The following is a 25,441-nucleotide window of genomic DNA, read 5'->3' as shown; positions in this document are numbered from 1 at the left end:
CCCAACTACTTCTAAAACAGGACTGCTCGGTAATTATTTTGGAGGGGTGCCTTAAAAAAATTATGGAGACTCTAAGGGTGCCGCGAACTGCAAAAGTTTGGGAACCACTGGGCTAGGCAAAGTAACCAATACAAAAACAAGAATAAACTATCAAGTTTGACAATGTAGTGATACCATACTGAGAGAAGCTTAATGATAGCACATTAAACCAGATTTTAGGTTGAAACATTTTGAAATACCTCATTTTACCATAACACAAATGGAAGAGGTAATGTATTATACTCCATTAATAGTATATACATGTATGTATGTATGTATGTATGTATATGTTTTTTTGTGACTAAGGGAATGGTTTGTCAGAGGCCTCTACTAGAGGAAATAGCTATTCAGCTCACGGTCTGCAGGTAAAGGCTGCAGACAGGGTTACACACATGTATATTAGGTTAAGGTACATAAGGCATACAGGAGTAAGACATGTATGACAAAGTAAAAGTGTGTTTTAACTCACATGCTTTGAAATGGCTTGAAAGTGGCTTTTTCCACAACTAGCAGCACAGCTGAGAGGATTTGTTCCCAGTGAAGAGCAATTACAGAACACCTGCAGAGAACTTCCTTTAAAAGCAAGGTGGGAGTCAGGGCAGGGCTGGCAAGATTTAGCCCGGGGGGGAAGAAAGGGCAAGATTCAATTCAGCAGCCTATTTTAAAGGGAAAAAAATGCCGGCAGCCCAGTGACCCAGCCCAAGGTAGCCCACTATGGGAGCAAGCCCCCTTGTCCCCTAGCCCAATCTGCCCCTGGTGTCACCTGTCCATCAAGCCAGGACAATAGAAGGAGTGTCAAGTATTTAACCTTTATTGTGATACTCTGAAGTGTGACCAAAGCCCCACAGTGGCTGTTGACCAGATAGGAAAATTATGTCTAGTCAGTGTTCTTGGCGTCATCTTGACAGAAGTGCATGCTGTTTAATTGTGATGGAACAATAACAATTGTCAGTACTGCTTACACCGCAAGAAGTTGTTAGTGTATGCATTACCCAAGGATGCCTGTGTCTATATATATATATATATATATATATATATATATATATATATATATATATATTATATTTATATATATATATATTATATTTATATATATATATATATATATATGTATAGCCTTTTGAGAAAGTCATAACGACGAAACGCGTCGGACGGAGCTATCTGGTTATCCCTAGATAATCAGCAGGAATACTGTTTCCAGATAAGCTATTGCTTTGCTCTATTGTTACATCAGACAGTCTATTTAATCCCTGGGAATGTGCTGAGGAGGACTACGGTTACTTCCAAAGTTATACATCAGATAAGCACTTTATTCTTGCCTTTTGGTACGCGGCCACCTACTTACACTAGAATTTTATATATGGCGTTTACCAATTCACACTATGTTTGGTGCTTCTGTCTTTCGTGTTTTATTCTAGGATGTACATCAGAAATAGATGTTTTAAGATGTGAAGCAGTCTATTGTATGTGTTGAATATATTATTTACATGTGTGTTCACTCTATTCACTGAGCGCTCTTTGTCTATTTCATGGTTATTCAAAATATATATAACTGACTGTATATAATAGAAATATCTCTAGGTGTGAAGAAGTCAGAAGAGAATTTTGGGCTACAACTGACCTAGCAGCAAGAGTATAGTTTGGAGTGCCAAACTTTTAAAATGTACCTATCATGTCTACAGATAAATTAAACCATGATTGTATAACAGATGGTTTGTGAGCAAGATGATATAGGTAGAAAACTGACTTTTACTAAAAAAGACATAAAAGTTCCATTACTGAGAACATGCTTACACTTTCCAAGATGAGACCTCAACTGTTTCATTGGTTGAATCTGTAGTATTTTCATTCAAAGAAACTCCTGCAGCTTAATTCTGATTGCCTGGCAATATGAAGTCCTTTCCCTTCAATAACTAAGAGAGTGGAGGTGAACAGTAAAATATGGCATAGAACAGTGCTCTAACACTATGCTGCCTCCAGACATGTAAAACTTAGTACGACCATAAAACATATGAAACAAAAGAACCAATATAAAATTCTATGCTTACAAAAGCGCTACAGATGCTCAGCAAACAGATAGTCAAAACATAGAAATGGCAAATCATACAAGAGAGATTATTTACTAACAATTTTGCAGTACAGCAGCTCGTAGCAAACAATCACACAGTGGGATTAATCTGTCTAGTGCAAGTTAGACTACTGAAATGTTGTGTCTAATGTTTGCTATATGTTGCTTCATTGTTCATTCTGCATGTATGTTTGTAAATAATCCCCAAAGCCTTGGCACAGTGGATGAACAACTGAGTTACAATTCTAAAAAGGACAGCCAGATGAGAAATGGGATGGGAATGTCAAGTGAATCTGGAGGAAACTGGACAAATGAATGAAAACAGGAATATTAGTTGAGAAGGTAGGGTTTCATTTGGGGTATGAATTGAGGAAGAGTGTTGACGCAGGAATTTAAACGTACAAAATACAGATACTGTGAGAATTGGGTGTAATTACATATAAATTAATTGTGGATGATTGTGTATAAAAAATAGGTATATTTATGTGTATTTAATGCCCTGGATCAGTAAATATAAACAAAAATATATTCAAGCTGATTTTTAATTAAAATGGAATATGGGAATTCCAAATATAGGTAAAAGATAAACTGAGGGCACTGGTGTGTATATAAAAATGATGAGTTTGAATGTTGATGGGCAACATACATATTTGTATCTAATAAGGCTATGTGCTTTGTTTGTAGCCAAAGAAGATGCATAGTGTTTATTTGTGAGTGATAACAGTAGGTATTTGTTGTGTATGTGCCATTGTGTGTATTCTGGGTGTGTGGCCACTGATGATATGCTTAGGTTTCCTATATGTTCACTGAGGTCTACTATGTATATCTATACATGAAGATCCCAAAGAATATAGCATGTCACAAACATGGAGCAACACTCACTTAAAGGAACAATGTAAGGGCAAAAAAAATCCATCATAAATTGCTCACTAACCTTTTGCTGCTGTGCATCTGAGGTATGCCAAAGGAGCGCTTATTGCCCCTACAGTCATTTTCCCACTTTAATACAAATACTTAACAATGCATCTGTAGCCCTATCCAGAATTATCATCTGACCATGAGTTCGATTCCCGACCATGGCCTTATCTGTGTGGAGTTTGTATGTTCTCCCCGTGTTTGCGTGGGTTTCCTCCGGGTGCTCCGGTTTCCTCCCACACTCCAAAAACATACTGGTAGGTTAATTGGCTGCTATCAAAATTGACCCTGGTCTCTCCCTCTCTGTCTGTCTCCCTATCTGTCTGTCTGTCTGTGTGAGTGTGTGTCTATATTAGGGAATTTAGACTGTAAGCTCCAATGGGGCAGGGACTGATGTGAATGAGTTCTCTGTACAGTGCTGCGGAATTAGTGGCGCAATATAAATAAATGATGATGATGACCATCTTCAATCATCTTGATGAATTGCAAAGTTGTTTATTTGCAAACATATTGCATTTTAATGCATGTGAAGTGTTCTGTGTTGAGATATTAAAAATGGGTGTAGCTCTCCTTTGAAAGATATATTTCAGCAATTTATAAATTATTTCTCACATTGCCAGTACCTCTCAGATGTATACACACTGTTTGGTGTTAATTTGCTTAATGTAGTTTTTTTGCCATTAAGTAGATTCTGCATACAATCTAGATATTTTTGTACATATTATATAACGAGCTTCAGGTCCTGAGAGGACACTGTTAGTCTTACCAGTTAGTCTGGTGGAGAAATGTAGCACATACCTCTGTAACATAAGCACTGTTGTCTTTGTCTCTTGGGCCAATAAGGTTATGGAATTTCTGCTTGACTGGATACGTTTTTCCTGGGATTGTGACTACTGGACAATTGCCAAAGAATTCAGAGAGCCGCTCAATGTCCAAAGTAGCAGACATCACTATAACTTTCAGAGGGTACTTCCTCATCAGAGAACACTGCATCAAGAACTGTTTTCTCAGCAGACCAAACAAAATATCCTTTATGAAAGAGAAATAGGGAAACATGTAAATATATTTCTAAAATGGCAAGCTATATAAATGACTGTCTATGTAGAGAATTTATAAGCAGGCATCCAGTTATCTTTTTCTGTTTGCAATGTTTGTAACTCCTATATTACATACAGTGTTTGGAATAAACTACCCTTTTCTATGAATTAAAAGTATTTTTTTTATATAAAAAAAAAAAAGTCACCAAAGATTTCTGTGATAGACATAAGGGGCTCGAGTCATGTTCGGACATATGTCCATTTTCGCAGTGCATCTTGGGTAAAATATCGCTGTGCATACTCAAAAACTGACCTTATGCCTAAGAATGCAATTCAACTCTGAAGGCAAATGACACATTTACAACTGCCTATGACTTGAAAGGCAGATGGGGGTGGGAAGGGGCAGACAGATGTAGACAATGTACAGTAAAGGCATGCCGAAACAGAAGCGGCCTATTGAAGTCCTGGGTTTCTCTTAAGTATTCTTGTTTCAGCTGTATCATTTGCACCAGCTACAGGGCAGGTGTAACTGATCATGATGACCGTCAAGGCATAGTCTTTGTTTGGAAAAGTACATATATGCGTACCACTAGATAGCACAGAACATCTAAATGCAACTAAGTTAGACCATAAAAATGCATTGTATGTACAGTACACATTAAGAACATCTTGATTTATGTATCTAATGAAAACAAATGATAAAGAAATACATTTTTTATGATCCATATTTTTATTAAAGATTATACTGTTTAGAGATTAAAATCGAAAAATGCATCTTGAGAACCATTGAATTTGAGTAAGGGTGGAAATATGTTCAAGTTCTGCCCTTTCTCTATTAACTGCAAGTTGCGTTTGGACTTGAAAGTCACTTGGCATGTAGGAACAAGGCAAATATGCTCTACATATAGTAGAGATAAATTACTCTATATCAATTGGAAACATATAAGTATTTTCACAACATATACTAAAATAATATTTTTAACTGATTTACTATAAACCAAAGATAACATTGATGTTTACTTGTACATGGTATAAACAGTGCACACAAAGAAAAAAATATTGAAGTTTAATATACTTGGTGATTTCATTTTGCACAAGAACAATTGCGTGATTGGTTGAGGGGAGGTTTCCATAATTTATATACACCTTCATATAAGCATACATTACATGAACATCAGCTAGTAGATGCCTGGAAGCTCTAAGAGCTTGACCTTTAATTTTCCACTAAATCTGTTACTGACTGATTTGCGTTTTATAATCGTAGAGCCCTATAAGTGCTTCATTCAAGGTATTTTGATTGAATATGGGGCCAGTCTAAAGAAAGATAGTAATAGTTCAAACTGAAATCTCTGTTGACTCAAGTTCAAAAATTAGAGCTTACACACAGACAGCTAATATGGCAGAAAATAATTTGCGCAATAGGCTAAACATTGTATATTTAGTACAAGTTAAAATCACCCTGGGAAGATATTGTAGGTAGTTTTAAGAGTATGGCAATTAGTGTATAGAGTCTATAGCAGATGCTTTTCATTAACCACAGCCACAGTTTTACATTACACACATCATTACCCTGTAGGGTAATAAACATCACATTTTGGAGAAGATTGTTGAGACATTTTGAAAGTTCCACAACTCCGGACAGAGTTACAAATCATACAAATTACAATTGTGCATAAAAATAGAACAAGAGATTAACGAAAGACTTGCAGATGTGAGACAAAGAGTAGAGAAGGCTCATGAGAGTTTACAGTCTAGGGGGAGAGGACAATGTCGAGACAATAGGAGCTAGTAAGGCTCACAGTGGAGATTGGGACTGGAGCTGGTAGGAGGTGTATGGCAGAAGTCTTGGAAGCAGGAGGAGAGGTGGTCATCAGAGAGAACGAAAGGCATAGGTCAGAGGCAGAGTGAAGAGGTCAGAGATGTATGAAGGGTTGGCATCTGTGAGTGCTTTGAAGATGAGTTGCTGCCACAACTTCTACATATATGGGAACCAAGTGCCCTGGCTCTGGGCAGTGGCGGATCCAGAGGGGGGCGATCGCCCCCCCTAGCAGACACTTGCTGCCGACGGCTGCACAGTACGTGCAGGTCCGTCCAGCCGTGACAGGCAGGGACAGTTTGCTGCCCGGCTGCTCTGATTGTGTCAGAGCAGCTGGGCAGCACACTGTCCCTGCCTGTCACGGCTGGACGGACCTGCACATAGATGTTAGAAAGGGGCGGGGCCTAAATCCCCCCCCCCCCCTAAATCGCCCCGGGTACACCAGTTTGCTCCAAGAGGGCAGATAACCAGAGAATTGTCAATGCAACGTTAAAGCCGTCTTCAGAACCAGAAGAGTAAGGAGTTTCAGTTAAGATATATAGTGAATTAAAGTCATGGTTACCAATTGGTCTTTCATGTCTCTACCTTCCACTCTCTCCACTCATTTTACCACCAGTAGATGCACTGGAGTTATTTATTTTAATATTTAATATTAATGGCTGCTAATGCATCTACCTCACAATAGCCAAACATAATTTCCCCACCACCAGCTATAATTGTTATTTTGCTACTTTACGTATCAGTTGTTTTCTACACTTCTTAGACTGTAAGCTCATTTAAACAGGGCTATCTTTACCTTATATTTCATGTCATTGTATGCTACTTATTTGAATCATGATCCTGTGGTAATCTACAGTGCTGCGTAATATGTTGAGGCTTTATAAATAAATGATAGAATAGAGAAAATAGGGAATACAAGGATCTACAAGGTGTCCCTCTGCCAGACTAGCTTGCTTTGGGTTTTGGAGTGGACTAGGATATCTAGCTGATGTCCCAGCTGACTTCTCAGTTTATTGATTTACAAATGAACCAATGAGATGCTGTTTCTAGACTTTTCTTCAAGGTACCGGTAAGTTTATAATATCAGAATACTATTTTGTTGGAATTCTGTGCATATTAAACTCAGTAGTTTACTGATATTTAGTCAAGTTCTAAAGCCATCTTAATGAGGTAGAGTTTTTTTGTTTGTTTTGTTGCAAAAATAACACAAAAAAATGAATGAAAGGTTGAACTATATGGGCTTATTTCATGTTACTACGTATGTAGCACCATTTTTTATGCAACACCATTTTATTAAACACAAATATAATACTGCTAACATTGAAGTAGAAATAAGAGAAAACAATAAATTATCCCTAGACATTTTGCACATGCCTGATGCTCCTCTTGTCCCTTCTTGCAGTGTGTTCAGACAGGTAGCGTACTCAGGACTGAGAGGAACAGCAGGAGCCATCTGTAATTTGACCTGCCTGGTAGTCTGCATGTTGTATCCCAAATTGGGGACCTTTTGGGACAGTAAAGAGGATGGGTTGACTAACCCAGATATCTACATGTACTATTTAGCCTCTCAGCTTTTGCATATAAACTCTTTGTTTACACAGCATACCTGTATAGAATATTAGACATGCAATTCTGGCATCACAGTAGGTATTTCAATGTCTAACTATGTTTATTGTACAATAACTTAAAATTTGGAATGCCAGCAATTCTAAACTACATATATAATCAGTTTTCCCTAATACCTAACTTAGGGACAACACCCATCTACCAGAATTTTACGAACTTGAAGTGGGGAGGTTCCGGTGCCTATGGAGAATGGAGTTTATACGCGATTTCTTCCCCTTTCCTTTCATACTTAACCCTCTTATTTGTCTGCTTTATGTGGTAAACTTGGAGATAAAGAATGTATTTAATGTCTCTATAATCCACTCTAACCCATTTTATGCTTGGAAATGTACAACCTTTAATTAAATGTCTTCTGAAGTTCCTGTTTTTGAAAGGTGGAAGGTAGTGATTGAGGGCTGACCCTTTAACCATTGGCTACATCTGTCTGCGAAGAGACACCTTGGCTAAATGTAATCAAATCTGGTCTAACTGGCTTGTCTTGCACAAGGTGTGCTTTGTTTTGTTTGTTGAAGTCCTGTAAAGTGAAATTGCTGGAAGTTATTCCAGCTCCAAATGGCACTACGTACGTAAAATATTAACATTCTCAAATTCTGAATGACATTGCCTACCACCCACAATCACTGTTGATCTGGGCTTTGCATGTGACTTAAGAGAGAGACCCTGTATAATATTCTCCTGTTCCTCCCCCCCCTTGTTCGTCTCCCTCCTCCATTTGAAAAATAAAAACAAACAACATGTTTCTTTTTCATGTGTAACATACCGGATTTTTTATAATTAATCTAACTCTTTCTTACTATCGTGTGTTAACTTTATTGAATATCATAAGTATACAATATGTTTATACATTCTTCTGGTATGTTTTATAATCATTGTTTTGTTTTAAAAAAAAAACCCTAATAAAAATTATTTAAAAAAAAAAAAAAGAGAGAGACCCTGAGCATTTCATCTTTACCTTTACCATTTCATCAGGCTCCTATTAATAAATTATAATTATGCAGTTTCATTGACTACCAAGGCAACACAGTCGCATGGCATATGATGTGGGGAGCGGTATGGAATCCCCCTCTGAGATCTGTCTGCTCCGTTTACTGTAAAATTCTCTTCTTCCTTCTCCCCCTTTGCCTTCACATGACATGCGGAGATTCTGCATCTGTATAACTGGCAGCCACATTGTGCAGTTTCCAGAGATTATAAAAAGGAGATAATGAATTGTAGGACAGCTAAGAAAATAACTGGCAGATGCATGCTTAAAAGACACTTAACTTGCTATTTAAATAAACAAAACTTCTATATTGGATTGCTACTTTAATGTGAATTGACTGGCGCTTCATTGCACTCAGCTGGCAATTTATTGTGACAAAAAGGCCTACTTGCCACACCTCTCCTACATGATTCTGCAGGTACAGGCTGCAGACAGGGTTAATTCCCACACAGTCTTTTCCATAGAACACAAACACACAGGTGCACCACATGACTGTTATTGAGTGTAATAATTTCTGTAATTGGTTTGTAGTGTTTGGACGGAGGATAAATGACTGTCTCTTGTTGTGGATGGAGTGACCGATGTCCGTTAGTTGCCCGGTGTCTAGACAGAAGGACTATCTAAGACAGTTAAGTCGCCTTGTGTTATCCTGATGAAAATTTGCGTTGTTATTGTGGTGTGAACAATAAACGCACCGTCTTTTTCAAGAATTAAGTTGTTGGTGTCTATAATCTGACGGGTGTCAGCATCACACTATTTTATGCGATTCAATGCCTCGTATTTTTCATTATTATTTAGCTGGGAATATGGGAATATGAAGAGGTTGCGTCTTATTTTTGTATTATACTGGGCTATAAAAAAAAGAAACAGGCAACAAATAGAGAGTGCTAGTCCCCTCCAATAAACATTTACAAAACTTTCATTATCAAACAAAGCCACAACATTGGTTTAGAAAAGGGACAAACTCCATTCTCTCTTTTTCAAAGAAAGAGGACAATTTTCCTTTGTTAGTAAGGTTAATTATCAATTCACTCTCCAAAAAACATTATAGCTTTCATGTAGACCACATGAAAAGCTAAATATCTGGTTCAAATTAGTGCTAATTATTCGATTTTTATGAAAGTTTAAAAACATATACAGGTTTGCAATATTTACAGCACTTATCCCAAGTTTGTGTATATATTAGTATTGCTTTGACAAAAAAAATATAACTGTTTTTCAATAATGTGCTTTACCGTATAAAAAAAGTGTACAGATACATACAAGGTGATTAAAAAGATTATAAGTAGTACTTAGTTTACTGTAATTGAATTTGCTCCCAATTTTTTTTTACACCATGGAGGCCATCCACCAATACAGGCAAGGTGCTATCCAAATCAGCTTTAGTCACGCCATGCACCTTGATTTGTACCAAAACTCATTGCTTTGTAGAGAGAGATAGGGTATTTGCCTTGGAACATAAGTATCACACATCTCACCTGCTATTCTGTCCAAGATTACGGATATTGTGGTTTCCCTTGACTACCGCTATTGTTTGGTTTGTTCGGCGTTCCTTCCTGAGAACATTTGGCCGGTAGTTGCTGCGCATGTGCAAGCCCGGCACTTTCAAACTCCTCCTGGACTTACATTGGCTTACCGTAGGTCAGTTCACTATTTAAGGCACCTCCTCCTACCTTCCGTGGTCAGATCTTGACGTCTCACCTCCTGTGAGGACGCATACTGTCGACCAGGATCTCAGCGCTCCAGTACTCTGCAGCTTATCGCCTCATTCTCTAGTTTGGATCATCTTCCTTTCAACCCTGATTGTGGCCCATTTCGCAGAACACAGTTCATTTCCATCGATCCTGTGCTCTATTTCCTACTAGGATCTCTGCGCTCCAGTGCTCTGTTATTCCATGTCGTTCCTCAGATTTATGTACTTATCAGCCAGTGCTCCTGCTCAGCGTCTCGATTCATCTGTGTCCGGGTTGTCGTACCCTGCTCTTTGCCTCCTAGAGGACCGCAACCTGCAGTTAGAGAGCAGCCAAGCCCATGTCCCCTTGCGGGGATCCCTGATGAATACATTTCTTTCCGCTAGACGCCAAACCTCTTGGAGGTTAGTCATCACCTGAGCAGGGTTCAAGGTCTACTCTAACATCAATAACACTGTGACAATAAGTTTGCACAGGATGATGGGAGCAGCTGGGCAGAGTGGTGTTCTTTCCCAAGTATAGAGTAGGTGCAATTTTGAGGGGACCGGTGAAGTGGCCTCTCCACACTACACAAACAAGCTTGAATTTGTTACTAGCTCAAAGTTTGAGGTTTTCAGATGTCATCCTACACTTTTAATGGGATGCACTTCTGGAGCATGAAGCACATTTCTAGACTCGCTTCAAGCAATATAATAAAGCTCATGCACAAAAACAAATGAAATTAAGTAGAAAGGAAATGCGGATGTCATCTCACTCTAATGATTTACTTAAGCCATAAACAACTGAACATGGCGAACTGATACATAACCAAGTTCTGCTGTATGCATCCAGAGCTCTTGGTAAATGACCCCCTCTATGTTCCTGTGTCCATGTTTAGTAAAATGTTAAAATTTGCAAGCCACTTTGATAGGTTACTGATGACATGAGATCCATTTAGAGATCAAGGGGTAGATTTTACAAAAGGAAAGTGGAGGTGTTGCCCACAGCAACCAATCAGATCCTAGCTATCATTTTCAAGAATGTATTACACAAATGATAGCTAGAATTGGTTTTGGTTGCTATGGGCAATGCCTCCACTTTTCTATATTAGAAACTTTGATAAATCTATCCAAGTATTTGGGTGATGGTGGCTTTTTAAAAAAAATGTGTTAACTGTAATTCTATTGTTAGAATGTGCATTAATATGGTGTTCTTGTACTGATGAGCAGTTATTACTGTTGCTGCTTTACGACAGTTATCTTACAAAACAACATACAGCCCTATGATAAAAGAGAATGAACAGGGGTGTGCAGAGTTAAAGCTGGCAGCATTCTGCGATGTGTGGGATATAAAAAAAAAAAGAAGAGAAATCACCAGTTGCTATGTCATCCCAGTAAAGTGAAATATTTTACTAAGCAGCAATGACAGCATTAGGAGAGCATTTTTGAAAAAAATAGAGCAATTAAAAACAAAAAAAAACCCTAACTCGGTTCCCGACTTCTAGTGGGAACTTCAAGTATTTATAACTAGCAACATCTCCAGTGGAGGGCGTGCTAAAATAGCCCCTGACATATCATGTGGAGCTGGCCAAATAATACAATATCCCTACCATGCCTTTGGGAGAGGGTTTGCCCTATGCCATGCAACATGAGGCAGGGTATTATTGCTTACCCACCAATAGCTTTGGAAGGGTCTTCCCAGTCTCAGCTAGTCCATTTTAGTAAGAAGGGCAAATGGTTTCCACTGTGATATAGTGGTGATCCAAGTTATCGCAGCTTTGTAAGAGAACACCTTAAAATTATGTATAATTTGCTGCTTAGTAATGAAAGTTAACGTGAACCTCCTGAGACAACTATCTTTTTTGACAGCAAAAATTATACCAAATGATGATGTGTCCAGATTTGCCTAGTATTGTGGCTGTGACAAACTAGTTACACAAGATGAACTGGAACCAAGAGCTACCCAGCAATGAAAAGGGCCATTGTTTTATTGTAATGTTTCATTTATTCAACATTATGACCTTGGGATCTATTAAGTTCCCCTGCCCCCCAAAAAACAAAACAAACAAACAACAAAACAAAACCAAGAACTTTAAAGACTCATTGATAAACCAGTTACTTTGATACAATCTTATCCATCTTACCAAATAAACAGTTTTTCTAATGACACAGAAAGTAACATATACCACCTTCAATAATAAAGCTTCATGTTTAAAAACATCTCAGTTTTGTTGGTCAATTCAGATACAGTAACTTTGCTTTAGATCACTGAGCTCAAGTTAAATCCACAAAAAAACATAAAATGCAGGATTATTTTCTTTTTCTAAGTGTATAAAATAAGCTCTCTCTCCATAGGCGATTATTGTTGTTCTTGTCTTTATGGACCCATCACACTGTCATGAATGTTGCTGTCTCCACCTACACTTAATACTGTCTGCAACTTGATTCTGTCAATCTATGGACAGGCCACCTTCATTCATCAATAACGCTAAAAAAAAAAAATTACATTCTTCATATATACATGTGTTCTCAACCTAAAGAATTAAGCATCCCTGCACTGGATCTCATACCTGGTATAACTCTATGCATCATTTTGTATCAAACATATTTTATACCGAGAATAGCACATTTACTTACGGTACTTAAACTCCGTTCATGAGCTTCATCCAAAATAATTGTGCTGAATTTTACAAGGCTGGGATCCGTCAGAGTGTGTCTCAGCAGACAGCCATCAGTCATGTACATCATTTCAGTTTTCTATAGTAAAATATACATAAAATATGTATACATTTTAGATTGTAAACACAAACTTAGTTATTGTGTAGGTGTGCATACAAAAATGTTACCATGTAGAGAGAACAATTGCGTGACATAATAAAGCTACAAAAGGTGGTGGCCACAGAAAAGCTTTCAAGGTATTATTTAAAACTACCATTATCATTTTTACATCTTTCTATAACAAAATTAAGAGACCACTAGTTACCTACCTGAGACGTGCAGTCATCAAATCGCACTTGGTAACCCACTGTACTCCCCAGTAAACAATCCATTTCTTCTGACACTCTCTGTGCCACTGAAATTGTGGCTACCCTGCGAGGCTGGGTGATACCAATCATGCCATGCTTTGCAAACCCTTTAAAAGGAAATTTTAATCACTATTAGTTTATTTTGCATGTTTGTTAGACCTGTCAATAGCATTTACTAGCTCATGTGATTGCTGGGCACAAACTTCATTCACAAATAAATTTGCAGATCAAATCGTACAAATATGAAGTTATATCAATGTGAATAGCGAGGAAAGGGCAGATAAAATAAATAAAATGAATGATTTGCACACAATATTGAATAACAGAGAATCTAAGAATAAAAATTGTAGCAATATGCAGATTTCTAATGCACGTTGCCATCAATTACCCGATTCTACGGTATAGTATCTCTCTATGGGCACATACACTGTTGCCTTTACAAGCCAGCGCCCCTTTAAATTTTAGCTGGAAACTCGCCGATTTCCGGCGACTTGAACAAATCGGAGTATAATGCATTTACCCCCTGGTGTTAAATGGAGAAATATCCCTCTAATGGGGCTTAAAATATTGCAATAGTGAGTACAAGTTTAAGATCATATTTGTTTTAGAAAGGTATTATTTTTATTAAGATATTTCTCTTTTCTGGGACCGGTCTCAACCCCTACTTGTTGACACTTTCTACATAATAACAAAAGCACCAATATGAAATTAGAGGGGTACATCAAGCACTTTTTAGGACTGTTATTCGAAAGGAGTACTTTTGTAATACATGTAAAATGGAAAAATAAAGCAATTACAAATCATTTAATGAGAATAGAACCGAGAAAATTGACAGTTACTACAAATTTCTTACATTTCCCATACCATATATCCTTGGCAACAGGATTATAATGCATTGTTACAGTTCTGTGGCTTTGAAGGTCAGAAAAGGTTTTGGAAAAGTGCTTACTGGTTACCGGTCTAAATACATTAAACACACCAAGGCAGACACATTACTTGACAAGTGTCAAGTTTTGTAACAAATAAAAGCACACTGCCTCATTTTAAAGTTGTTAAACAGGAAAGATTTCCTCATCTCTAGCTGCATCATTCACTTAAGAAAAATTGCCCACCACATAGGTACATAAGATGGATTAAAGAGTCATTAGGTAAACCAAAATAACAGTTTAACGTCTCAGAAATAAAACAAAATAAGAGGGTTATTGTTTTAAACATTTAAAAATGTAAAGGGTTACTTGGTAAACAGTTACACACATTTAGGAATACTTAAGTCAAACTGATATACCTTAGGGTATTCAGTTACATAATAAAACAGGGTGAGATACCCTGGTATTGGGTAGGAGGATGGGAAGGAGGAGAAAGGGAACAACCCAAAGGAAACGTCTATCTTTTATTTATCACTTATAGTCAAGTTCAGCCTTATGAAATGCACTGGGCATATTTGGTTTCCTTTGAACATTTCCACCAGTACTATACCACAGCCATATATCCAAAACTGAAAAGCACAATCTTATATTGAATATTATTGAAGGTTTCTTGTAGGAAATCATCTAAACCTGAAGCTACAAATCACTGTTTATTTAAACTGTATGTGCATTCTGATTTCACGGAAAGTGGCAAAAAAAAGAAAAAAAAAAAAAGAAATGCGAACAGTTCTGCTACCCACTAACATATTCACAACTGAACACATGGCAAAAAATCCTTTAAAAATAAAAAAAAATAATGCAAAGATAAATAGTTTGCCTTCATTTCCAATAAGGATTTCAAGATTTGTCCAGTATCTTCAACTCCCGCATAATGGAATGACTTTAATACAAAACCAGTTGATCTGGCCGACTTCTGACACTCTACAAAGTCCACTCCATTTATTTAAAAGCAACAAATACAGAATTATAAATATTTACAGTGACCCACCACTGACATAGCTAAATTGTGGCTAAATTTGTAAGAATAAAAAAAAAGATATACCAGAACTATAAATTCCAGGGCATGATTCATTGAGGAAAGGGAAACAAAAAAAAGAAGTCACTTTGCACCTTGGCAAACCATGTTGCATTGGAGGGGATGTAAATGTAAAATGTGATGACAGATTTATAGTTGGGGTACAGCATGTCCTAGATAAACTTTAAATTTCAGTGTAAAAATAAAGCTATCAAGTATTTGTATGCTACATGAAAAAACAGTCAGTATTTAACTTATCTGCAAAATAATAAACTAATCTGCACCCCTTGCACTGTAACATGGTTTACACAGAAGAAACTTTACTCCTTTTTTTGCCTTACTTTCCTTAATGAATCAGGGCCCAGATGTACTAGTTATATATCATGTTAATGTGTTGAAATGGCTCCCAGCATCAAAACCGCAGAAAAATACATATTAAGCTGATAAATAGAGCTTATATTTCTCAACTTCAAACAAACCATGTTAGAGAAGAAACAGGCACATGTCCAAACTGAAAAAAAAAAAGCATGCTTCATTTTTCCCTAACTTCTGGACATGTCTTTTATAACCTAAGTAAGAGTTGAGCTCCCCGATACTAAGAAAGGAATACTAAAATGTTATATTAAATGGAGCCCATATACAGAAAGTTTAGAAGATATTACTCAAAATAACATACTGAAAAAGTTTTGGGCTTATTACTTGCAAATTAACATCTCCCCATTGGAGAAAGGTACTTAAATGGGTTATGTAACAGCTTCTGAACAATTTCATTTCTGCTTGTATTAGTAACTCTGAATCCCTCCCTTCCTCCTTACCAAGTTATCTGTAATTTTTTTTGTTGACTTGCAATTTCCTGTTAGAATACACTATGAACTGTACCAAGTGATTGATTTATGTATTTTTGTTTCTGTTAAGGCCCCTTTGCTTTTTCGGGAACTTTGCGGTTTTTGAGATTTGTATTGTTATAGTGTTTTTTGATCGATAATGGTAAGACTTCTTTTTCATCTAGTGATTGGAGGGTTCACATGTAACTAATCCTTAATTATATTTTTTGCATTATATAACTAAGATCTTATCATAACTATATGCTCAATTATTTATTATCTGTAGTTATAGATATCTGTATTGGTTATAATGTGACCTACCATGCTTTCACAACACGTTAAATCACATGCTTGTACATGTCATTCATATTTTGTTTTCTCTGTATGGAAGATTCAATAGAAAAGATTTTCTAATAAAACACTGTCAAGGAGGAAAAGGTGTAAGAGCTGAATACTGCACTCAACTTGTAATGATGGCAGCCAAAATGTAATCTTACCATCACTCGGTGGAGCTTGGTATTCGGTCAGCAGAGAGAAGTACGAAACAATGTATCAGTCAGAAATTAAGACTGCATATGTGCAGTAGTTGTTGTACGTATATAGTAGACACAAACAAGGCATTTTGTTGTAAATAGATTCTCACTATTGGTCACTCTATTATTTTGTTATTATGTTTCAGTAAGCATGGGGGCTCATCACCCTCAGCTTTGGACACAGCAGAAGGTTTCTAGTTCTTGCAGTACCTACTGCATCTATTGCAATTAAACACATAACTCCTGCACTCTGGTCTTTCATCATCATCATCATTTATTTATATAGCGCCACTGATTCCGCAGCGCTGTACAGAGAACTTACTCACATCAGTCCCTGCCCCACTGGAGCTTACAGTCTAAATTCCCTAACATATACACACACACAGACAGACAGACAGACAGACAGACAGACAGACAGACAGACAGACAGAGAGAGAGAGACTAATATAGACACACACACAGACACAGACTAGGGTCAATTTTGATAGCAGCCAATTAACCTACTAGTATGTTTTTGGAGTGTGGGAGGAAACCAGAGCACCCGGAGGAAACCGACGCAAACACGGGGAGAACATACAAACTCCACACAGATACGGCCATGGTCGGGAATTGAACTCATGACCCCAGCGCTGTGAGGCAGACGTGCTAACCACTAGGCCACTGTGCTGCCCAAGTTCAGTTTATTATAGCATTTCAAAACTATTAATGTTTCTTTATCAACCTCCTTATAGTTCAGAAACATTTGAGCAGTAATATTAAGTCGTAAGACCAGAGGGCAGAAGTCATTTACATGGACATACCATCGCTGCACAGCAAGCATTGGAAATGTGCATGCTGACTGCATCGTTTGCAGACTCAATCTGTCCCCTGCTTCTCATTGGCATAAAATGCCTAAAGAAAACTAAAAGGTAAATAATAATAAAGGTGTCTTATAAGTATTTTTTGGGGCTAACTCATTTTATATGTACCGTTGAGTGCAGGGTAAAACTTATGTTCAATTTAAAACTTCTTAAAAGTTTGGAGTTTTTCCCAAAAACATATAATATATAACAAATATAATAAGATAAACTCTGTGTAGATTTTAAATGGCAAATTACCTGCTTTGTAGAGATACTGCGGCAGCTGGGTAGTCTTCCCACTGCCAGTGTCTCCAGTAACAATAAGAAACGAATGGTCCCTGGCAGCCTGAAGAAGCTCATCCTTGCATTTATGTATAGGAAGTGTGGGCCCTCCATTGTTGCTTTTACATGCTCTACCTTTAGATTCCATGTCACTGGTTCTAGAAACGTTCTGGAAGACAGAAGCAACATTTTATCAGCACAATTGTATAATAGTACAACAGACTGCATGTAATGTAAGGGATTACATTAATACCAATCACTTGTATGTAATGATCTAAACGCAACAAGTCCTTTCAAAGGACTTCAGTATAGTTTAACATATCCACAGGAATAGAGAGCGCACTTGTTGTTAAACAAACCTTCACCTCAGGAGGCAGATTTGTTGAAATAAACAGGGTAAAAGCATAAAAGCAATCATTTGGCAAACTCCTGCCCACTGAAAAAATGAACTGTAATGAGCTCTAGCTATTTTAGTTCACTTTACTGCACAGCTAGTCATTTACATGTCTGTTATATAGTCAAATTATCACACTTGTGGATGTGATCATTTTAAAGGGAAATACAATTCATGATCTAGTAGTGTGAACTAAATATATATAACCATATATGCAAATCTGCTATAGAATATATACCTAATGGTTTCACACCTTATCCACAGGCATACAGATGTGTCTCTTACTGTTTGTATTGCTATGTATAGGAGTATGACTATGATCTAGTTTGAGTGACAAAGATATGGAGGGGGTTAAAGGGTAAATAAGAGCTATAGGCTAATACAAACACCATATGTGTATATTTTTTACAGATGGACAAAATAAATGGAACCCATTGTAGCATTAAAGAAGGATATGAAAGAATAAGAACAATTTGAAGCACACAATATCAATGACCATGCCAATGACCACACATGCCAATAGTGACAAATCACAACCCAAGAAAACAATCAGTACAATGGTAATTTCAGGTTCGATAGTAAACAGAATGGACCACAATATAAAGGCTATTTCCAGCTTACTCACAAGATAGTGGGCACTAGTCAGTCCATAACGACATTGGTTTTATATCATGTACTGGATCATTTTCATTGCTTTATAAAATGCCAGTGTGTAGAGAAACGTCCCCTATGACTAAGTTAGCATGTGTGAGCTACTGAAGAATAATTCAAAGACTACAAGGAATAAGTTGACAAGTTTATTGTAAGAGAATGACAGGAAATAAAGAATCGGTGAAAACATTGATCATTTCTCCTTTAGGAAGAGAGCCGGCCAAAAAAATTACAAATCAATGAAAAAAAATTCATGGTGTCAGTAAATGTGCCAGGCTTGCACTAGATTATTTGCCAATTTATATAACCCAACATTTTTTCATTGTAGCCACAAAATATTCACTCTTCCTGGTTATACTTCTGTATGCCTGCAGTATTCAGGTCCAGCTACAGAAATACTACAGCCCTTGACCAATTCTCTTTATTGGCTTACTGACACCATCTGTGAAAACTCCTAGTAGTTACAGCCTGCAAGTCTCACATAATCATCAACATGACGCTCATCTATAATTCACTAGTTGATCTAATATAGGGAATCAGCAAATATGTCTTGATGGGGTCAATCAATTGCTTGATGTACAACATTTCTTTTACAAACAATTTAACTAAGTCCATGTTAAGTTGCTGAAATGTGAGAAATCAAATCGGATAAATGTCCGCTTCATGAAATGGGTTGAGCTCTCTGGCACTGGCAGGGAGAATTATCACTGTCACACAAGGAGAGTCACTGGAAGTGCTTTGCTCCACACAGTAAAATATAGTACATGACTGAATGAGCAACGACACAGCAATGCAACAAAAACACAAACTGGGCTGTCCACAACACCAAACATGTATCTTGCCTAATTGGGCACTTTGTCAAGGATCTGACTCCATGCTCTCCTTAACATAGAATGGCATTTACATTCTGCAAAAAAATATCACAAAATGAGGGACTGGAGACAGAGGTACAACTACATAAACGAAATGCAAGCATCAGTGGAACAAGTGGCTAGCTTAGTGCGTACAAGTCATGTAGAGTATCGGAATATATGCAAATGCAATATTTGTCTGTCTGGTGCATACATAAATCCATGCCCACGTTCCGCTTATAGGAACTGGTGGGAAACTCATTCTACACTGGCTTTTTGGTTTGAGCTGAAATGGTAGGAAAAGAAAAAAATTCACTTAAGAGCTACTACTACTTCAATCAAATATTTTCTTAAAAAATAAATGCTCGACCAAGGCTCATTTACATCTTAAATTAGTAATGTCTTTATCAAATTGTGTGACAGGATGATCTTACTCTGCCAGGGAGGCTTTTTACAGATGTGTTCTAGGGAGTTCCCTCACCATCTGTAACCCGCATTTACTGACCACTCCTTCTGGTGCTGCACAGCCCCAAGACACTCAACGACTGTAATGGTTAACTGCACACCACTATGGTTCCAGACAGTGTAGGAGAATAGTCACAGACTACACTAGACTCCTTCATCAGGCACATGAGGCCACTTACTTCAGGCTTTTGTTTAGCTGCTGCTGCACCTCTTTGCTGATGACTTTGGCTGGTTCCTCCTGACCTCTTACTCTGGATCAGGACAGCTGGGAAGTGGGGTTTAATACAGGACAGGCAGGCAGGGGATGGATCAGAGGATTAGCCCTTATCTGTAGGTTACAGTATTTCAGCGGTCTTGGGGGTAAATGTAAAAAAAGGGGGTAAATTTGCAAAACTCGCTATTTGATACATTTACCCCTAGGTGTCTTGCAGGAATAGAGCAGGGTCATTAGCAATAGTAGTGTTTATTGCTCAATAAAAGCTCTTAAAATACTGTTACACTACTCTAAAAGGTACTGCTAATACACACAAACAGATAAGATAAGTATATAGATAGTGTATATATCTACACACTATCCATGGGTTTATGAGCTCTCTGCATCTTTAACCACCCCAGGTTGAATCACTTATCTTACCTGTCAATCAGCCTGGGCCTAGTTAACACCTTTAACATTACATTCAGTGGCAGAAGTGTAGTGTTAAATGTTTGAACCAGGACTAAGTACAGCCAGTTTGAGCCCCCTATCCCTATCCACCCTGGCACCACTAAGTATGGTTGACTTATCTTTTAAAGAGATATATAGAAACCACAACATTAAAAGCATATGCCCAATATTGTGTAATTCCCCTTAGTGCCCCCAAAACAGCTCTGACCAGTCGAGATATGGACTCCACAAAATCTCTGAAAGTGTCCTGAGGTATCTGGGACCATGACGCTAGCAGCAGAGCCTTTAACTCCTGTTGCGAGATGGGGCCTCCATGGTTCGGACTTTTCTTTTCCAGCACATCCCACAGATGCTCGATCGAATTGAGATCTGGGGAAGTTGGAGGCTAAGTCAACAAGGGGTGTACTTGGTCTGCAACAATGTTTAGGTAAGTGGTACATGTCAAAGTAACATCCACATGAATGCCAGAACCCAAGGTTTCCCAGGAGAATATTGCCCAGAGCATCACAATGCCTCCGCTGGCTTTTCTTCTATCCCTTAGTGCGTCATCATCACCACCATTTATTTATATAGCGCCACTAATTCTGCAGCGCTGTACAGAGAACTCACTCACATCAGTCCCTGCCCCATTGGAGCTTACAGTCTAAATTCCCTAATATAGACACACACACAGACACAGACTAGGTTCAATTTGATAGCAGCCAATTAACCTACCAGTATGTTTTTGGAGTATGGGAGGAAAACAGAGGACCCGGAGGAAACCTACGCAAGCACGGGAGAACATACAAACTCCCCACAGATAAGGCCATGGTCGGGAATTGAACTCATGACCCCAGTGCTGTAAGGCAGAAGTGTTAACCCTGGTGCCATCTCTTCTCCAGGCAAACTACGCACACACACCCAGCCATCCATATGAAGTAAATGAAAACGTGATTCATCAGACAAGGCCAGCTTCTTCCATTGCTCCATGGTCCAGTTCTGGCGCTCATGTGCCCATTGCAACCACAATATTAAGGATCCCAGCTATTTAGAACTAAAGGATCGCAGCAGATATCTCCAATATCTGCTGCGGTCCCACTGCCATCGTGTACAAAAGCAGGTTTCTATCGGGACAGCTATTTAGCATAATTTACCAAGTTCCAAAAACCTATGGGTAGAGTATTGTGGTATAGGGATCTTGGCTGGCCATAGAGATAGGAAATAGGTAAACTGTGTTATTGTCTGGACAGCCGCTTATTGTGACTGCTGCTCTGGCAGAACACTTTTCAGAAATGGACAAGATCTTTTATTCCTTACCATTGGGATAAGGAATTAAAGTTAGTGTCAAAAATGCGGTTATTGTTTTATCGTTGCCCCTTAATCATTTTTTTAAATGCTACGTCTGAACTGACCCTCTCAGTCAGTTCTGGATTCAGGGCTGTATTGGGTTTCCAATTAAGTGGGAACGAATACACAATTCCAAGCTAACCCTCATGATCAGAGCCACATGCTAAGACTATCTAAGACCCTACTGAAAGCTAGTATTGGATAATACACGGACGAATAATTGATTCTAAATTAATCTTCACAGTCAATGCCGCATTCTAGTACCACAATAACAATGAGATTTTAATATTTTTTAATAATAGTATGAGGACTCAAGACTCCGAGTGAACGCAGACGAGCAATTCATTGTTGGAACTTTTACAAGGCTGTATTATTAAAAAAAATGATTAAAATATTATTAAACACACATTTTTAATATATTTGCTGGCATATTGAGTCTATTTATTTTGATATAGTATTAAAAATTTCTGATCACAAGATTGTGTTGTGTATTCTATTATCGGTATCTATTCTGTATCTCTTCACCGTTAAAAACACTCTTTCTTTACCTTTCTATCAAAGCCAGCATTAACTTTTCAACAATTTGTGCTAGAGTAGCTCTTCTGTGGGATGGACTAGGCAGGCTACCTTTCGCTCCCCACATTTATCAATAAACCGTAGGTGCCAATGATCCAGTTGCTGGTGTACCGGTTGTCCTTCCTTGGACAACTTTTGTAGGTACTAACCATTGCATACCAGGAACACCCCACAAGACCTGTGGTTATGGAGATGTTCTGACCCAGTTGTCTAGCCATCACAATTTGACCTTTTCTAAAAACACTCAGATCCTTATGCTTCCCCATTTTTCCTGCTTCCAACACATCAACTTCAAGAACTGGCTGTTCACTTGCACCTAATATATCCCACCCCTTCACAGCTTGTTTGCCATTGTAACCAGATAAATCAATGTCATTCACTTTACTTGTCAGTGGTTGTTGAGAGAGAGAGAGAGAGAGAGAGAGAAAGAGAGAGAGAAAGAGAGAGAGAAAGAGAGAGAGAAAGAGAGAGAGAAAGAGAGAGAGAAAGAGAGAGAGAAAGAGAGAGAGAAAGAGATTCCAACAACGTGTAAGTTAACAAGTGGCACACCAATTCTTTTGATAAGTGCCATCTAATCAATGGCAAAAAAAACCCCCATAAAATATCACTTACAGCTGGGATCATATCAAACAAACTAACCTTAAGCTGCACTAGATACAAGACCTGTATATAGTGATATCACATCAGTGATAACAGATCAATTCTATATATTTGAATCTGTACTTTGTAAAAATAATGTTTTCTGGTATGCATAAATTTAACAAATGAAACAAGCAAGTGGTTTACAAAGCTGACAATCTGATTCCTGTTACAGAATAAGATTCTGCTAATTTTTTTTTTACACTTACTATTCAATTTCAATAACTAGAGCTGAATTCATTGATGTTTAACTCCAGTTAACTAATTCAGGCCGTTGCTGACGTGAGAATAAACGTGTGTAGAGCAGAAACAGACTATTATCACACGGTTTTTAAAAGGGAGTCAGATTTACATGTATTTGGTAATAGACTGTAGGCTAAGTCACTCTGGACGCCCCGAGAACCCCTAAAAGTCCCCATGTACAGCGATACTGCACTTAGCAATACACTTACCTTTAATACCTAGGACTGGGGGCGCCATCTTGCCTGTCAGGACCTGTGACAAATACAATCTCCAATCGGCAGGTCCATGCAGTGTGCAAAATATTTACAATATATTTACAGTAGTTTCACCATCTAGATAAATTAAGCTGTGGTCCAATCACATCACAATTGTTTCTTTGCCAGTTGTTCCTGTGACTGAAGTTTTTTGTCTAACACAAGGATCCGTAGAACAATAAAACAAAGACATTTCATTGGTAGACGGCAGTCCTCCACAGTGCAGGGTGTTTGGATCGAAAGACAAGTGAACAGCGCCTCCTGCTGGGATTTAAAAGAGTGTGCCTTTAAATAGTCAAAACTCATTTATTAGCATACGTGGACAAAGACACATCTTGACTTTTTTGTTTAAGTGGTGGTTTAACTATTATATTTATCTTGTAACAGAAATACATATGTTTGTGACTATCTGGATAATTTGTGCTGTCTTCTCTGCTCCTACTGTCTGCTGTGCATCTCCACTTTGTGTACGTGTGAACCTTGATGATAATTATGCCATTATTAACTGCATTCATGTTATTGTAGTTTATTTTGTAACTATTTACAATTTTCACAATATATGGGATATGAGATGAGTTTAAAAAAATATTTTAACTCAACATGTTATACATTTAAGTTTAAAATAAAAATTCTGATTTTGGGGTGGGCGTACAACCGGTGGTTAGTTTGTAGCCAGGGACTGCATATCCAATAGACCAGAGGTGTCCAAACCTAATTCTCAACAGGTACCAACAGGCAGGGGAGGGTGGCAAATTTTAGCCCGGGGGGGCAAGACTCGACTTAGCAGCCTATTAGGAACATTTTAAAGGAAAAAAAATGCAGGTGGCACAGTGCCCCAGCCCAAGGTAGCCTACTATGGGAATGGCCTGGGGGGCAGATGTTCCCCAGCCCAGCCTGCCTGGCTGCCTCTGCCAACAGGTAGGATGATTAAAGAAAGATGGAAAACATGAACTCTTAGTCATACTTGCCTACTTTGGGCAAGTTCTTTCCGGGAGAGGGGCATGGCAGGAGGGGGCATGGCGCGGCCAAACGCGTCATTTTGGCCCTGCCCGGTGTCAAAATGCTGTTTTGTTGCAGGAGGCAGGGCCAAAAGGACGCGATTCACCACGAATCGCGTCATTTTGGGACGGCAGTAGCGTGATGCAGGAGATTTGCCTGCTCTCCCGGGAATCCGTGAGACTGGACATTCCGGGAGAGTTGGCAAGTATGCTCTTAGTAGCTCTTGAGGACCGAGTTTGGGCACCATTGCAATATGCTGACCAGGCAGCAGCCTAGAGCACAAGGCTTTTTGTGGCACACATTTTTGGGGGGCAAGATTGTGACAGGGAGAGATATAAACTGAACTTCATTTTAAAATATAAGAGAATAGTTGTTCTCCAAATTAAAAAGAAAACATGAAAGAAAAATGTACTAAAATTTAATGTAAGATTTAATCTTATTTCCATGGTAAAGGCTGAAGACAATAGGCCTGATTTATCAAAGCATGTATCTGGCAATTTACCATGTGCAAAATCTCTTTGCATATGCCCAGAGCTGGGAGATACATTCGTGAACACAGACCTGTCTGCTTCATCAGGGAACGGAAAGGACACTTACTACAGCCTACGATTTCTGGGATTGAACGCGGCAGAGAAGGGGCGTTGTGCCATAGTCAATTTACAATAGGGGCGTATGCAGCTTCGTCCAAATACAGCTCTGGCTAACTCAAAGTTTTTTGTTTTACTTCCGTATCTCTTGCTCCAGCTAAAGGGCTAGTCTAAGTCCTGATCAGTAGTGATGAC

The 25,441-nt window shown here is 38.2% G+C and overlaps 1 protein-coding gene across 1 annotated transcript in view; it reads right to left on the bottom strand.

Annotated features, from left to right (window-relative positions):
* Positions 1 to 23,853, bottom strand: part of DHX40 (DEAH-box helicase 40) — a 90,747-nt gene extending 66,894 nt beyond the window's left edge. Inside the window, exons 1-5 of the mRNA XM_075195291.1 lie at positions 23,616 to 23,853; positions 17,574 to 17,766; positions 13,140 to 13,285; positions 12,790 to 12,909; positions 3,821 to 4,051 (exon numbers count right to left, since the gene is read on the bottom strand). Coding sequence (XP_075051392.1) covers positions 3,821 to 4,051; positions 12,790 to 12,909; positions 13,140 to 13,285; positions 17,574 to 17,745 — 669 coding nt within the window. The 5' untranslated portion in view covers positions 17,746 to 17,766; positions 23,616 to 23,853. The remainder of the gene's footprint in view (positions 1 to 3,820; positions 4,052 to 12,789; positions 12,910 to 13,139; positions 13,286 to 17,573; positions 17,767 to 23,615) is intronic.
* Between the last annotated feature and the right edge of the window lie 1,588 nt (positions 23,854 to 25,441).

This window comes from Mixophyes fleayi, chromosome 2, assembly GCF_038048845.1.
Source record: "Mixophyes fleayi isolate aMixFle1 chromosome 2, aMixFle1.hap1, whole genome shotgun sequence".
Taxonomy (NCBI): domain Eukaryota; kingdom Metazoa; phylum Chordata; class Amphibia; order Anura; family Limnodynastidae; genus Mixophyes; species Mixophyes fleayi.
This window is presented reverse-complemented; position numbering and strand designations above follow the sequence as displayed.